The 15,250-nt window shown below is 48.3% G+C and overlaps 1 protein-coding gene and 1 long non-coding RNA gene across 3 annotated transcripts in view; one reads left to right on the top strand and one right to left on the bottom strand.

Moving 5' to 3' along the window:
- Positions 1-13,251, bottom strand: part of LOC140396258 (interleukin-17 receptor A-like) — a 94,736-nt gene extending 81,485 nt beyond the window's left edge. Inside the window, exon 1 of one of the 2 annotated variants that reach the window (XM_072484619.1) lies at positions 12,953-13,251. In XM_072484619.1, coding sequence (XP_072340720.1) covers positions 12,953-13,045 — 93 coding nt within the window. In that variant the 5' untranslated portion in view covers positions 13,046-13,251. The remainder of the gene's footprint in view (positions 1-12,952) is intronic. The other variant, XM_072484618.1, reaches the window with a different exon arrangement.
- LOC140396260 (uncharacterized) overlaps positions 12,510-15,250 on the top strand; it is a 70,065-nt gene continuing 67,324 nt past the window's right edge. The window contains exon 1 of the long non-coding RNA XR_011936502.1: positions 12,510-12,840. This is a non-coding gene — a long non-coding RNA (uncharacterized lncRNA). The remainder of the gene's footprint in view (positions 12,841-15,250) is intronic.

The following is a 15,250-nucleotide window of genomic DNA, read 5'->3' as shown; positions in this document are numbered from 1 at the left end:
TCCACACTTATAAAATTGAATTTTCAGTGCCAGAGGTTGTTTGGCATTAACCTAGTTAACACTGTTATAAATTCACTTGCACCTGAATACATCAGTGTAATTCTTTCTGGCATGTTTAGTGGGTAACTAGTATGTGTCATAGTATGCACTCATGTTCATAATGAGTTACAGGCAGGCAGTGATGGACACAACAGGAACCAATCAACACACAGAATACAGAACAACCAATCACCAGGCAGGACACTATAGGGTACATTACTAGTATAAAACACACGAGGCAGGAAGGCTCGGCCTCTTCGTACTGGTGATAGCTGGAGCAACAGTCAGGGTGCAATGTACAGTCAGCACCTACTACACATGGCACAGAGCAAGTCTGGGCAAGCCAGACCAAGGTTAGCAAACTTAGATTAATAGAGGGTCGACCCACAGCGAACTGTGTACCTTACTCGGCAAGTTCAATAAAGCATTGTTGAACCATCTACAGCGTTGGAAGACTGTTTTCAAGTGATAATGCATCGAGTTGCAATACGTGTTAATCCAACATATATAACATATAACACATCGTGGTAGCAGGAAACTATTAACTCTAACGGACCTACCTCGAGTAAATCTGAAACAACCAGAAAGCAAGTAGCTAACAGCCAGCGGTATGGAAAAGATCCAGGCCCCTCCGCAGTTCCGGCAACCTCGGCGTCAACTGGAAGGTCTTCAGACAGAAGTTCCTCCTACACCTTGCGGCATCCGACCTTGAGGAACCATCAGATGCCAGGAAAATCGTACTGCTCTTGTCGACGGCGGGGATCACGCCATCCACATCTTTAACTCGCTCATGTTTGCCCAAGGAGAAGATAAAGCAAAGTTCCAGACCATTCTGCAAAAATTCAACAGCCACTGTGAAGTCGAGCTAAATGTACTTCCAACAGAGGCTTCAGGGCAAGGACAAACCTTTTCACTCCTTTTTGACCCATCCCCGCATCTTAGCGCAGTAATGTAACTATGACTCGACTGCTGATTCCATGATCCGGGATCAGATCATTTTCGGGGTCCATTCCGACTCCCTGCGGGAGCAACTTCTTACAATCAAACGCATGACCCTCCCGATTGCCATCGAAACGTGCGCTGTCCATGAATGTGCCAGAAATCGCTACTCCTACATCAAAGCGACAGAAACGGCAAAACTAGACTCCCACAAGGCAGAAAGTATACAGGCCATCGCTAGGCTGCAGGGTCTGAGCATTGAGGAGAGTGGCCGTTTTGTGGGTTTCAGTGGCCATTTCGCGGGCTTTCCACGGGGCCCCGTGCAGGCGCACCGCGACAGGATAATGTGGCCGAAAACCCCACTGCGCATCGTGCGAACACCGGCCGACGCACTGCACAGCCGCCGAGGCGCAAGGAACGCACTGACGTCAGCGCCATGACGTGCCAAAATTGTGGCTCCGACCATTTAAAGCGGAAATGCCCAGCCAAAGGAAGGCGATGTCTACAATGTGGAAAGCCTGGGCATTATGTGGCCTTATGCAGGTCCTCCCACTGGTCAAAAGCCAGCGATCCCAGCTGCAACGCAGACCTGTCCACTGCATGCAGCAAGGCATGCAGGATTCCGATCCGGAAAGCCCAACGGACCCAAATGATGACTGCCTCGAGTCTCCATATCAGGCGGGCATTATCACCACACGTGAGAACGTCTCCTCCACTCATGCAAAGCGCCTCTCAATCCTAAGTGTGGATTCTGGTGACGAATGGCGCGCTGTCGTTAAAGTGAATCAGTGCAGAATCCAATTCAAACTGACACTGGTGCGTCTGCAAACCTCATATCCCGGGCAGACCTCGACAGCATCCGAGACCAACCCAAAATTCTTCCACCAGCCTGCCAGCTCCTTGATTACAATGGCAATGCCATAGCTGCTAGTGGACGTGTCATCTAGTTGTATCCCACAAGACAATCACGGCGACGTTAAGATTCGAGATTGTCAGGCCTGACAAGGCATCCCTGCTCGGTGCCCGTGCATGTAAACTCCTTAATCTGGTACAGCGAATCCATGCCATGTCCTCTGCACCTCCGACTGCCTCATCTCATGTGACTCTACAGGCTGACATAGACGACATCCTCACGCAATATCCCGATGTGTTCGATGGGATGGGCACGCTCCCGTATCGCTGCAAAATACTACTCATGCCGGATGCCACCCCAGTCATTCATGCACCACGCCGGGTGTCAGATCCTCTAAAGGATCTTTTAAAAGCGCAGCTGCAAAAGCTCCAAAGCCAGGGCATCATTTCAAGGGTCACGGAACCAACAGACTGGGTCAGCTCCATGGTCTGCGTGAAGAAGCCCTCAGGCGAAATACGAAACTGTATAGATCCCAAAGACCTCAATTGTAACATCATGAGGGAGCACTACCCAATCCCGAAGCGGGAAAAATTAACCTTTGAGATGGCACACGCCAAATTCTTTACCAAGCTGGACGCCTCACGTGGTTTCTGGCAGATACAACTGGACGACTCCAGCAGGAAGCTCTGCATGTTTAACACTCCGTTTGGCATGTACTGTTACAACCGCATGCCTTTCGGTATCATTTCAGCCTCAAGTCTTTCACCGCATAATGGAGCAAATGATGGAGGGCATCGAGGGTGTGCGAGTCTATGTGGATGACATGATAATCTGGTCCACGACCCCCGAGGAGCACATAGATCGGCTCAAACAGGTCTTTAAAAAGGGTCCACGAGAATGGCCTCAAGCTAAACTGGACCAAATGCTCATTTGGTCTGTCATCAATCAAACTTCTGGGTGACCAAATATCCCAGCAGGGTGTGCAACCTGATTCCGGCAAAGTAATGGCGGTCAATGCCATGAAGGCCCCAGAGGACAAAAAGGCGGTACTACACTTCCTGGGGATGGTGAATTTTCTGGGAAAATTCATTCCTAACATGGCACCCCACACCACAGCCCTCCAGCATCTTGTAAAAAAAGACACAGTATTCCAGTGGACACCAACACATCAAGCGGAGTGGATGGAGCTCAAGGCAAAGCTCACCACAGCCCCAGACCCGACCAAGGAAACAAAAATATCCACGGACGCAAGCCAGGACGGCATTGGTGCGGTGCTCCTCCAGAAAGATGACTCCTCGTCCTGGGCTCCAGTGGCATACGCATCCAGGGCCATGACTCCGACCGAGCAAAGGTACGCACAGATTGAAAAGGAGTGCCTGGGTCTCCTAACAGGAATCGTTAAATTCCACGATTACGTATACGGTCTGCCAAAGTTCACGGTGGAAACAGACCACAGACCTTTAGTCCACATCATCCAGAAGGATTTAAATGACATGACGCCCTGGCTACAGCGCATTCTTCTGTGACTTCACCGATATGATTTCGACCTCCTCTACACACCGGGCAAGGAGCTGATAATCGCGGATGCCCTATCCAAATCCATCACCACTCCCTGCGAACATGTAGACTTCATTCGCCAAATTGAGACACAGGTGCAGATGTGCAACCTCCCGGCCACTGATGAACGCGTCGTTCAGATACGAGCAGAAACTGCCAAAGACCCTCTGCTGCAAAGGGTAATGCACCACCTCGCAAATGGGTGGCGCAAGGGCAATGCCTCCAGTTTTTTAATGTCAAGGATGATTTGACGGTTGTTGAAGGGATCATTCTGAAACTGGATCGAATTGTTATCCCCACAGCATGCAGGCCATGGTGCTCAAGCAGATCCATGAGGGTCACCTTAGAGTCGAGAAATGTTGACACAGAGCTCGACAAGGCAGTTTACTGGCCTTTGATCAGCCAGGACATCTCCAACATGGTCCTCAATTGCACCACATGCCAGAGATTCCAACCATCTCAGCCCAAGGAGACGCTCCAACAACATGAGCTTGTGACCTCTCCATGGTCCAAGGTGGCAAATGGGCGTGACTATGTACTTCTGATCGATTACTTTTCGAACTACCCAGAAGTTGTGAAGCTGTCGGACCTCACGTCAAAATCAGTCACTGAGGCCTGCAAGGAGACGTTTGTCAGGCACAGTATACTACTCACAGTGATGAGCGACAATGGTCCATGTTTCCACAGCCAAGAGTGGTCCAACTTTGCACAATCCTACCACTTCAAACATGTCACATCCAGTCCCCATTACCCGCAGTCAAACGGGAAGGTGGAAAAAGAGGTCCACATTGTCAAGCAGCTGCTCTGCAAGGCTGCAGACTCTGCATCTGATTTTAACCTTGCACTGTTGGCATTCAGGGCAACCCCTCTTTCGACTGGTCTGTCTCCGGCTCAACTACTCATGAATCGCAACCTGCGGACAACTGTTCCAGCCATCCACGTTCCAGACCTTGATCATCTCACGGTGCTAAGAAAGGTGCAGCGACTCAGGGACCAGCAGAAGATCACGTACGGTGCTCATGCCACTGATTTGCCTGTGCTGGCTCCAGAATATGTTGTTCGCATCAAGCTGCCTGAGGGAGGTTGGTCAGCCCCAGCTGTCGTTGTACGACAGGCTGCCCCCAGGTCTTTCGTTGTTCGCTTGGCTGATGGCTCCATTCTCAGGCGCAACAGAAGGGCACTGCACAACGTTGCCGGCCCACCACCACCTGACCACACCCCTCCGTATGTCGAGACGCCTCCTCCGGACATTTCAAACCACAAGCCCGCCAATCTGGCAGCAATCCCGCCTGTCGAGACGCTGGTGTCCCCCCGCCAGCTCTGAGGCGGTCGACACGAATCCGCTGCCCACCACAAAGACTGGACCTACAGACTTTAACTGTAAATTTTGTTCATCTTGTTCTGTTCATGCACGATAGACACCTTGCCATGTATATATGTTCACTCACTCACCATTTTGCACATAGTCACACATGTAAATACAAGCACACAGCCACAAGCATCCAAAATTTATTTTAAAAGGTGAGATGTCATAATATGCACTCATGTTCATAATGAGATACAGACAGGCAGTGATGGACACACACAGGAACCAATCACCACACAGAATACAGAACAACCAATCATCAGGCAGGACACTACAGGGTACATTACTAGTATAAAACACACGAGGCAGGAAGGCTCGGCCTCTTCGTACTGGTGATAGCTGGAGCAACAGTCAGGGTGCAATGTACAGTCAGCACCTACTACACATGGCACAGAGCAAGTCTGGGCAAGCCAGACCAAGGTTAGCAAACTTAGATTAATAGAGGGTCGACCCACAGCGAACTGTGTACCTTACTCGGCAAGTTCAATAAAGCATTGTTGAACCATCTACAGCGTTGGAAGACTGTTTTCAAGTGATAATGCATCGAGTTGCAATACGTGTTAATCCAACATATATAACATATAACACATCGTGGTAGCAGGAAACTATTAACTCTAACGGACCTACCTCGAGTAAATCTGAAACAACCAGAAAGCAAGTAGCTAACAGCCAGCGGTATGGAAAAGATCCAGGCCCCTCCGCAGTTCCGGCAACCTCGGCGTCAACTGGAAGGTCTTCAGACAGAAGTTCCTCCTACACCTTGCGGCATCCGACCTTGAGGAACCATCAGATGCCAGGAAAATCGTACTGCTCTTGTCGACGGCGGGGATCACGCCATCCACATCTTTAACTCGCTCATGTTTGCCCAAGGAGAAGATAAAGCAAAGTTCCAGACCATTCTGCAAAAATTCAACAGCCACTGTGAAGTCGAGCTAAATGTACTTCCAACAGAGGCTTCAGGGCAAGGACAAACCTTTTCACTCCTTTTTGACCCATCCCCGCATCTTAGCGCAGTAATGTAACTATGACTCGACTGCTGATTCCATGATCCGGGATCAGATCATTTTCGGGGTCCATTCCGACTCCCTGCGGGAGCAACTTCTTACAATCAAACGCATGACCCTCCCGATTGCCATCGAAACGTGCGCTGTCCATGAATGTGCCAGAAATCGCTACTCCTACATCAAAGCGACAGAAACGGCAAAACTAGACTCCCACAAGGCAGAAAGTATACAGGCCATCGCTAGGCTGCAGGGTCTGAGCATTGAGGAGAGTGGCCGTTTTGTGGGTTTCAGTGGCCATTTCGCGGGCTTTCCACGGGGCCCCGTGCAGGCGCACCGCGACAGGATAATGTGGCCGAAAACCCCACTGCGCATCGTGCGAACACCGGCCGACGCACTGCACAGCCGCCGAGGCGCAAGGAACGCACTGACGTCAGCGCCATGACGTGCCAAAATTGTGGCTCCGACCATTTAAAGCGGAAATGCCCAGCCAAAGGAAGGCGATGTCTACAATGTGGAAAGCCTGGGCATTATGTGGCCTTATGCAGGTCCTCCCACTGGTCAAAAGCCAGCGATCCCAGCTGCAACGCAGACCTGTCCACTGCATGCAGCAAGGCATGCAGGATTCCGATCCGGAAAGCCCAACGGACCCAAATGATGACTGCCTCGAGTCTCCATATCAGGCGGGCATTATCACCACACGTGAGAACGTCTCCTCCACTCATGCAAAGCGCCTCTCAATCCTAAGTGTGGATTCTGGTGACGAATGGCGCGCTGTCGTTAAAGTGAATCAGTGCAGAATCCAATTCAAACTGACACTGGTGCGTCTGCAAACCTCATATCCCGGGCAGACCTCGACAGCATCCGAGACCAACCCAAAATTCTTCCACCAGCCTGCCAGCTCCTTGATTACAATGGCAATGCCATAGCTGCTAGTGGACGTGTCATCTAGTTGTATCCCACAAGACAATCACGGCGACGTTAAGATTCGAGATTGTCAGGCCTGACAAGGCATCCCTGCTCGGTGCCCGTGCATGTAAACTCCTTAATCTGGTACAGCGAATCCATGCCATGTCCTCTGCACCTCCGACTGCCTCATCTCATGTGACTCTACAGGCTGACATAGACGACATCCTCACGCAATATCCCGATGTGTTCGATGGGATGGGCACGCTCCCGTATCGCTGCAAAATACTACTCATGCCGGATGCCACCCCAGTCATTCATGCACCACGCCGGGTGTCAGATCCTCTAAAGGATCTTTTAAAAGCGCAGCTGCAAAAGCTCCAAACTACTCATGAATCGCAATCTGCGGACAACTGTTCCAGCCATCCACGTTCCAGACCTTGATCATCTCACGGTGCTAAGAAAGGTGCAGCGACTCAGGGACCAGCAGAAGATCACGTACGGTGCTCATGCCACTGATTTGCCTGTGCTGGCTCCAGAATATGTTGTTCGCATCAAGCTGCCTGAGGGAGGTTGGTCAGCCCCAGCTGTCGTTGTACGACAGGCTGCCCCCAGGTCTTTCGTTGTTCGCTTGGCTGATGGCTCCATTCTCAGGCGCAACAGAAGGGCACTGCACAACGTTGCCGGCCCACCACCACCTGACCACACCCCTCCGTATGTCGAGACGCCTCCTCCGGACATTTCAAACCACAAGCCCGCCAATCTGGCAGCAATCCCGCCTGTCGAGACGCTGGTGTCCCCCCGCCAGCTCTGAGGCGGTCGACACGAATCCGCTGCCCACCACAAAGACTGGACCTACAGACTTTAACTGTAAATTTTGTTCATCTTGTTCTGTTCATGCACGATAGACACCTTGCCATGTATATATGTTCACTCACTCACCATTTTGCACATAGTCACACATGTAAATACAAGCACACAGCCACAAGCATCCAAAATTTATTTTAAAAGGTGAGATGTCATAATATGCACTCATGTTCATAATGAGATACAGACAGGCAGTGATGGACACACACAGGAACCAATCACCACACAGAATACAGAACAACCAATCATCAGGCAGGACACTACAGGGTACATTACTAGTATAAAACACACGAGGCAGGAAGGCTCGGCCTCTTCGTACTGGTGATAGCTGGAGCAACAGTCAGGGTGCAATGTACAGTCAGCACCTACTACACATGGCACAGAGCAAGTCTGGGCAAGCCAGACCAAGGTTAGCAAGCTTAGATTAATAGAGTGTCAACCCACAGCGAACTGTGTACATTACTCGACAAGTTCAATAAAGCAGTGTTGAACCATCTACAGCGTTGGAAGCCTGTTTTCAAGTGATACTGCATCGATTTGCAGTCCGTGTTAATCCAACATATATAACACATCAGTAAGTAGGTTGGTACAGCAACTGAACACTTGTGCTCCAGAATGAGCTGTGCCCCTAGCCAAGCTATTCCGGTACAGTTACAACACTAACACCTACCGGACATGTAGAAAATTGCCCAGATATGAGCTACCCACAAAAAGCAGGACCAATCTAATTTATCCATTTACTACCATATCAGTCTAGTCTTAAATACAGGACTTTATCTGCATACTAGATGAGATGGAAAGCTCTAATATCTGTCCAGCCTGGAAGCAGAAACAAAAATACAACACTTCTTGATCAATGAACTACTTTCTGCTAATACTGCTGTGCTAGTCGCTCACATGGAAAGTCAGTTACAAAGGCTCATCTCCCATGCCTCTAATTTGTTCTTCCTGACTATAATTATGAAGAAAACTGTGGCTATGGGTCAGGGTGTCAAATCTACACACAAAATAACAGCCTACTAAAAGTGCTTAGCAAAGTCAGTGAGCTTACGTCCACATGACAATCTGTCTCTTGCTGCAGAATTTGATACACTGGTAAAGTAGCTACCACCTTAGGCCAACTCAGGAAAACATCAAGCTGACCTTAAAGACCAGGATGCTGGTTAATGACACCTGTTTTCTCAGCACTTTTGTTGCATGGGGAAGACTTACAGCTATCAAGAAAGGATGCTCAACAAATTTCATATTTGTTATTTGCAGCGCATTTGGACTATCCCGTGGATCGTAAAAATCATGAATGCAGCAGTTGTCTCATAAGCAAAGCTCCCAAGTATGTTGGCACTCGCCAAGCAGAAGCAACTTCACTGCCTTGGGCACATTTGCAGGATGGAATACAGTTGTGTACCTAAGGATTTTCTGTATGACGAGGTAACTGGAACCAGACAATCAAAGTTCCACTTCAAGGATGCTTGTAAGCATTGCAAGAAGGCCCTAAACAAGTTTTCCACTCCTAGGTGTAAGAATTCATGACATCAACAGGCTAGCATGCACCAACATGTCAATCAGTGGCTACAATGGCTTGGAAACTGGCACCAACACCAAAAACAGCAACCACACAACACGTGATGCAGCACTTATGGCAGAATTTGTTTCTCATTTAGTCTCTTCAGCTATAAGCAAACTTCTACCCTATGAAGCTATCCCACCATCTATGGATTTTGTTTGCTACATGTCCAGCTTCTTATACAGATAGAAAGGTGATGCCCATGACCAACCTACTCTTGATCATCAAAGTGATGAAAGGTGTTGTCAACAGTGCCATAAAACAGCACTTACACAACAATAATGACAATGTTCAGTTTGGGATTCACAAGTGACACTTGCATCCAGACCTCATTACAACCTTGGTGCAAACATAGACCTCAAAAGATTGGTTGACAGTGACTGTCCTTAACATCAAAGCAGCATTTGACTGAGTGTGGTATCTAGGAGCCCTAGCAAAATAAAAATCAATGCGAATCAGGAAGAAAACTCTCCACTGGTTGGAATCAGAACTAGCGCAAATGAAGATATTTGTGGTTGCTGGAAACAATGATCTCAGCCCGGAGATGTTGCTGCAGGAGCTTCATGCGGTAGTGTGCTTGGTCCATCATGAGGTCAGTAAATGGGAATGCTCGCTGATAATTGAAAAGTTTTTGGTATAACTTGTGACTTCTCACTTGCTGAAGCAGACCTTATCCATCTGCAGCAAGACATAGATGACATTCATGCTGGTAAGTGGCAAGTGGCTTTTTTTTTGCACCACACCAGTGCCAGGCAATGAGCACCTTCAACAAGAGAGAATTTAACCACCTCCCCATGGCATTCAAAGGCATTACCCTCACTGAATCCCAAATCATTATTATCCTGGGGGTTACTGCAAACCATTAACTGAACTGGATCAGCTATTAAACACTGTGGCTGCAAATGCAGGTCAGAGGCCAGGAATTCTACACTGAATAACTCATCTCCAGACTCTCCACAGTCCATTCACCGTCTACAAGGCACAAATCAGGAAGTGTGATGGAGTACTCTCCACTAGTCTGGATAAGTATGGCTCCAACAACACTCGAGAGAGAGAGAGAGTCACTTGCAGCTGTAATTGTTTTCCTGTAAATTCATTCATTCATTCATGTTCTCTGCAACTTCAGGAATACAGCACTCACAGCCTTTCAGGAGAGGGAGAGAAAGCATGTCCTTATCTTTCTGTCTAAAACTCAACTGCTCCCTGAGGTCTCTGAGAACGATCCCACTTGGATATGATCCAATCACCACCTGTTGCAGGGCAGAATAATTGGCCAATTCATTGGCCACCAGCCAATCAATCAAACTAAGTCCCACCCCATCTCTCTCTCCAGTGCCAAAAAGTCAGAAGCTCCTGTTCAAACTAGCAGAGCGTTCTCGCCTGTAACTTCTGAATTCCTCATTCTCCCTGCTGCCTGACTGAGAGATTCGTGTCTATTAATCACCCATGGACTAAAAATGATAATGGCAAAATAAAAAGGGGAAATAAGGGAATAAATAGAAACGGACCCTTACATTGCACATGAGTTATTGGAAGACACAGGACTGATTGAGATGGTGGTTAATAAAGTATGCAGTATCATAGGCTTTATTAATAGGAGCATAGAGTACAAGATCAAGGTGGTGACATTAAACCTGCACAACACAGGATTATTTGTATGCCAAACAGCACAGGCAACAAGTGATAGAGAGCTAAGCCATCCCACAACCAATGGGTGAGATTTAAGCTCTGCAGTCCTGCCACATCCAGCCGAGAATGGTGGTGAACAATTAAACAGCTCACTGGAGGAGGAGACGCCCATCCTAAATGGTACAGGAGCCCAGCGCATCAGTGAAAAAGATACGGTTGAAGCATTTGCTACAATCTTCAGCCAGAAGTGCTGAGTGTTTGATGTATCTTGGTCTCCTGCGCAGGTCCCCAGCATCACAGATGCCAGTCTTTCGCCAATTTGATTGACTCATTGTGATTATCAAGAAATGACTGAAGGCAATGGATACTGCAGGGGCTAAAGATCCTGACAATATGCCGGCAATTGTACTGAAAATGTGCGCTCCAGAACTTGCCATTCCCCTAGCCAAGCTGTTCCAGAAGAACTGCAACATTGGCAGCCACCCAGTAATGTGAAAGATTGGCCAGGTATTTCCTGTACACAAAAATCTGGAACAATCCAACCCGGCCATATGATCCCAGCAATCTATTCTTCATCATCAGTAAAGTGGCACTTGCTTAACAATAGCGGACGCTCAGTTTAGGTTCTGCCAGGTCACCCAGCTCCTGACCTCATTGCAGCCTTGGTCCAAACATGGTCAAAAGAGATGAACTTAAGAGGTGAAGTGATATACATCATTTAACTGAGTGTGGCATCAAGGAACCAGAGGAAAACTGGTCAATGGGAATCATGGGGAAAACATGATTCCCATAATTCCCAAGCTGATTGAGTAATAAAATGGTTTTGGTTGTTGGGAGGTCAATCATCTCAGTTCCAGGACATCATTGCAGGAGTTCCTTGCTCAACCATCTTTAGCTACTGCTTCATAATTGATCTGCCTTTCATCATAAAGGTCAAGTGGGGATGTTCGCTGATGATTGAACAATGTTCAGCACCATTTACAACACCTCAGATACCAAAGCCTTCCATGTCCAAATGCAGCAAGTCCTGGACAATATCCAGGCCTGGGATAACTACTTGCAAGTAACATTCATGCCAGACAAATGCCAGGCAATGACCATTTCCAACAAGAGAGAATCTATCCATCACCCCTTAACATTCAATGACATTACTGTCATAATATGCACCCATGCACATCATGAGGTAAAAACAGGCAGTGACAGACACCCACGTTAGCCAATCAACATACAGGACAGAACACAACCAATCACCAGACAGAACACCAGAGGGGGGCTTCCAACTATAAAACACACAAGGCATCAGCACTCCGCCTCTTTCCACTGGTGACAACTGTAGTGAGTCAGGGTGTATACATCAGTCAGCACCTTCTACACATGGATCAGAGAGCTAGCCTGGTCGAGTAAGTTAGAGTTTGTACACAGAGTAGTGGAGTGTCAACCCACAGCCAGCTGTGTGCATTGTTACAGAAGTTCAATAAATCATATTGAACCAACGCCTACGTTTGGTGTATGCTTTACAGTTCATCTGCATCCTGTTGCAGTCCGTGTTACCCCAGGGTGAACAACACGACAATTACCATCTCTGAATCTCCCACTATCAACATCTTCGTGGGTCACAATTGACCATGAATTCAACTGGACAAGCCATCTAAATACTGTGGCTACAAGAGCAGATCAGCAACCAGGAATCCTGTGGCGGGTAACCCACCTCCTGACTCTTTAAAGTCATCCCCAATCTACAAGTCAGGAGTGCGATGGACTCCGCTTGCCTGGAAAGTGCAACTCCAACAACAGTCAAAAACACTGGACACCACAAAGCAGCCCACTTGATTGGCACCTGTTCCACAAACATTCACTCCCTCCACCACCGACCAACAGTAAACGTACGTGCACCAAGGTTCCTTCGGCAACACTTTCCAAATCCACGACCACTTCCTCTAGAAGGACAAGGGCAGTAGACACATAGGAACATTCACCTCCAAATCAATCACCACAGTGAAATATATCGCTGTTCTTTCACTGTAAAAACTCTGGAATTCCCAAACCAACAGCACCCTGAATGTACCAACACCCCAAGGACTGCAGCCAGTTCAAGAAGACAGCATGATGGAATAAAAAGGTAACCTTCTCTGGTTTAAATCCCCTAGCAGGATCAGATTCCAGATCAAATTTTAAATCCCAGAATAAACCCCCGACCGATTAAATGTCCTCTCCCTCAGGCTCAATCTTACCGGCTGTGAACAGTTCCCCAGAATTTCCAAACCCAACGCTCCAACCGCACACATCACAAGGAGCAAGGTGCCGAATAATCCACGGGGATCCATGGCCCAGAGGGCGGCTCCTTCACCCACAGGACCAACTTACAAAAAGACACCACCGACTTTCCAGCACGGACAGTCAGACACTGAGTCCGCGTTTCCGATACGATTGAGTTCCGGGACCGCCCGGAGTCAGCGCCCCGAATCCTCGCCGCTTCCAGGAAGCGTATCTGAGGGCGGAGCAACAACTCGGAATGGGGAAGAAATGGCCCCAAACGTCATCGCCATTACTGCCCCTCTCCCACCACTGTGGGTGAAGCAGACAGTGATCCTGATCCCCCTGTTTAAAGGAGACAGTGATCCTGATCCCTCTGTTTAAAGGAGACAGTGATCCCGATCCCTCTGTTTAAAAGAGACTGTGATCCTGATCCCCCTGTTTAAAGGCGACAGTGATCCTGATCCCCCTGTTTAAAGGCGACAGTGATCCTGATCCCCCTGTTTAAAGGAGACAGTGATCCTGATCCCCATGTTTAAAGGAGACAGTGATCATGATCCCCCTTTTTAAAGGAGACAGTGATCCCCCTGTTTAAAGGAGACAGTGATCCTGATCCCCCTGTTTAAAGGAGACAGTGATCCCGATCCCTCTGTTTAAAGGAGACAGTGATCCTGATCTCCTTGTGTAAATGAGACAACGATCCTGATCTCCCTGTTTAAAGGAGACAGTGATCCTGATCCCCCTGTTTAAAGGAGACAGTGATCCTGATCCCCCTGTTTAAAGGAGACAGTGATCCTGATCTCCCTGTGTAAAGGAGACAGTGATCCTGATCTCCCTGTGTAAAGGAGACAGTGATCCTGATCCCTCTGTTTAAAAGAGACAGTGATCCTGATCCCACTACATAAAGGAGACAGTGATCCTGATCCCCCTGTTTAAAGGAGACAGTGATCCTGATCCCTCTGTTTAAAGGTGACTGTGATCCTGATCTCCCTGTTTAAAGGAGACAGTGATCCTGATCTCCTTGTGTAAAGGAGACAGTGATCCTGATCTCCCTGTGTAAAGGAGACAGTGATCCTGATCCCCCTGTTTAAAGGAGACAGTGGTCCTGATCCCTCTGTGTAAAGGAGACAGTGATCCTGATCCCCCTGTTTAAAGGAGACAGTGGTCCTGATCCCTCTGTGTAAAGGAGACAGTGATCCTGATCTCCCTGTGTAAAGGAGACAGTGATCCTGATCCCCCTGTTTAAAGGAGACAGTGATCCTGATCCCCCTGTGTAAAGGAGACAGTGATCCTGATCCCTCTGTGTAAAGGAGACAGTGATCCTGATCCCTCTGTTTAAAGGAGACAGTGGTCCTGATCCCTCTGTGTAAAGGAGACAGTGATCCTGATCCCCCTGTGTAAAGGAGACAGTGATCCTGATCCCTCTGTTTAAAGGAGACAGTGATCCTGATCCCTCTGTGTAAAGGAATACAGTGATCCTGATCTCCCTGTGTAAAGGAGACAGTGATCCTGATCCCCCTGTGTAAAGGAGACAGTGGTCCTGATCCCTCTGTTTAAAGGAGACAGTGATCCTGATCCCTCTGTGTAAAGGAATACAGTGATCCTGATCTCCCTGTGTAAAGGAGACAGTGATCCTGATCCTCCTGTTTAAAGGAGACAGTGATCCTGATCCCTCTGTTTAAAGGAGACAGTGATCCCGATCCCTCTGTTTAAAGGAGACAGTGATCCTGATCCCCCTGTGTAAAGGAGACAGTGATCCTGATCCCCCTGTTTAAAGGAGACAGTGGTCCTGATCCCTCTGTGTAAAGGAGACAGTGATCCTGATCCCCCTGTGTAAAGGAGACAGTGATCCTGATCCCTCTGTTTAAAGGAGACAGTGATCCTGATCCCTCTGTGTAAAGGAATACAGTGATCCTGATCTCCCTGTGTAAAGGAGACAGTGATCCTGATCCTCCTGTTTAAAGGAGACAGTGATCCTGGTCCCTCTGTTTAAAGGAGACAGTGGTCCTGATCCCACTATATAAAGGAGACAGTGATCCTGATCTCCCTGTTTAAAGGCGACAGTGATCCTGATCCTCCTGTTTAAAGGAGACAGTGATCCTGGTCCCCCTGTTTAAAGGAGTCAGTGATCCTGATCCCCATGTTTAAAGGCGACAGTGATTCTGATCCCCCTGTTTAAAGGAGACAGTGATCCTGATCCCCATGTTTAAAGGAGACAGTGATCATGATCCCCCTTTTTAAAGGAGACAGTGATCCCCCTGTTTAAAGGAGACAGT

Source organism: Scyliorhinus torazame, chromosome 19 (genome assembly GCF_047496885.1).
Source record: "Scyliorhinus torazame isolate Kashiwa2021f chromosome 19, sScyTor2.1, whole genome shotgun sequence".
NCBI classification, from domain to species: Eukaryota; Metazoa; Chordata; class Chondrichthyes; order Carcharhiniformes; family Scyliorhinidae; genus Scyliorhinus; species Scyliorhinus torazame.
Note: the sequence above shows the minus strand (reverse complement) of the source record. Positions and strands in the feature narration are given on the sequence as shown.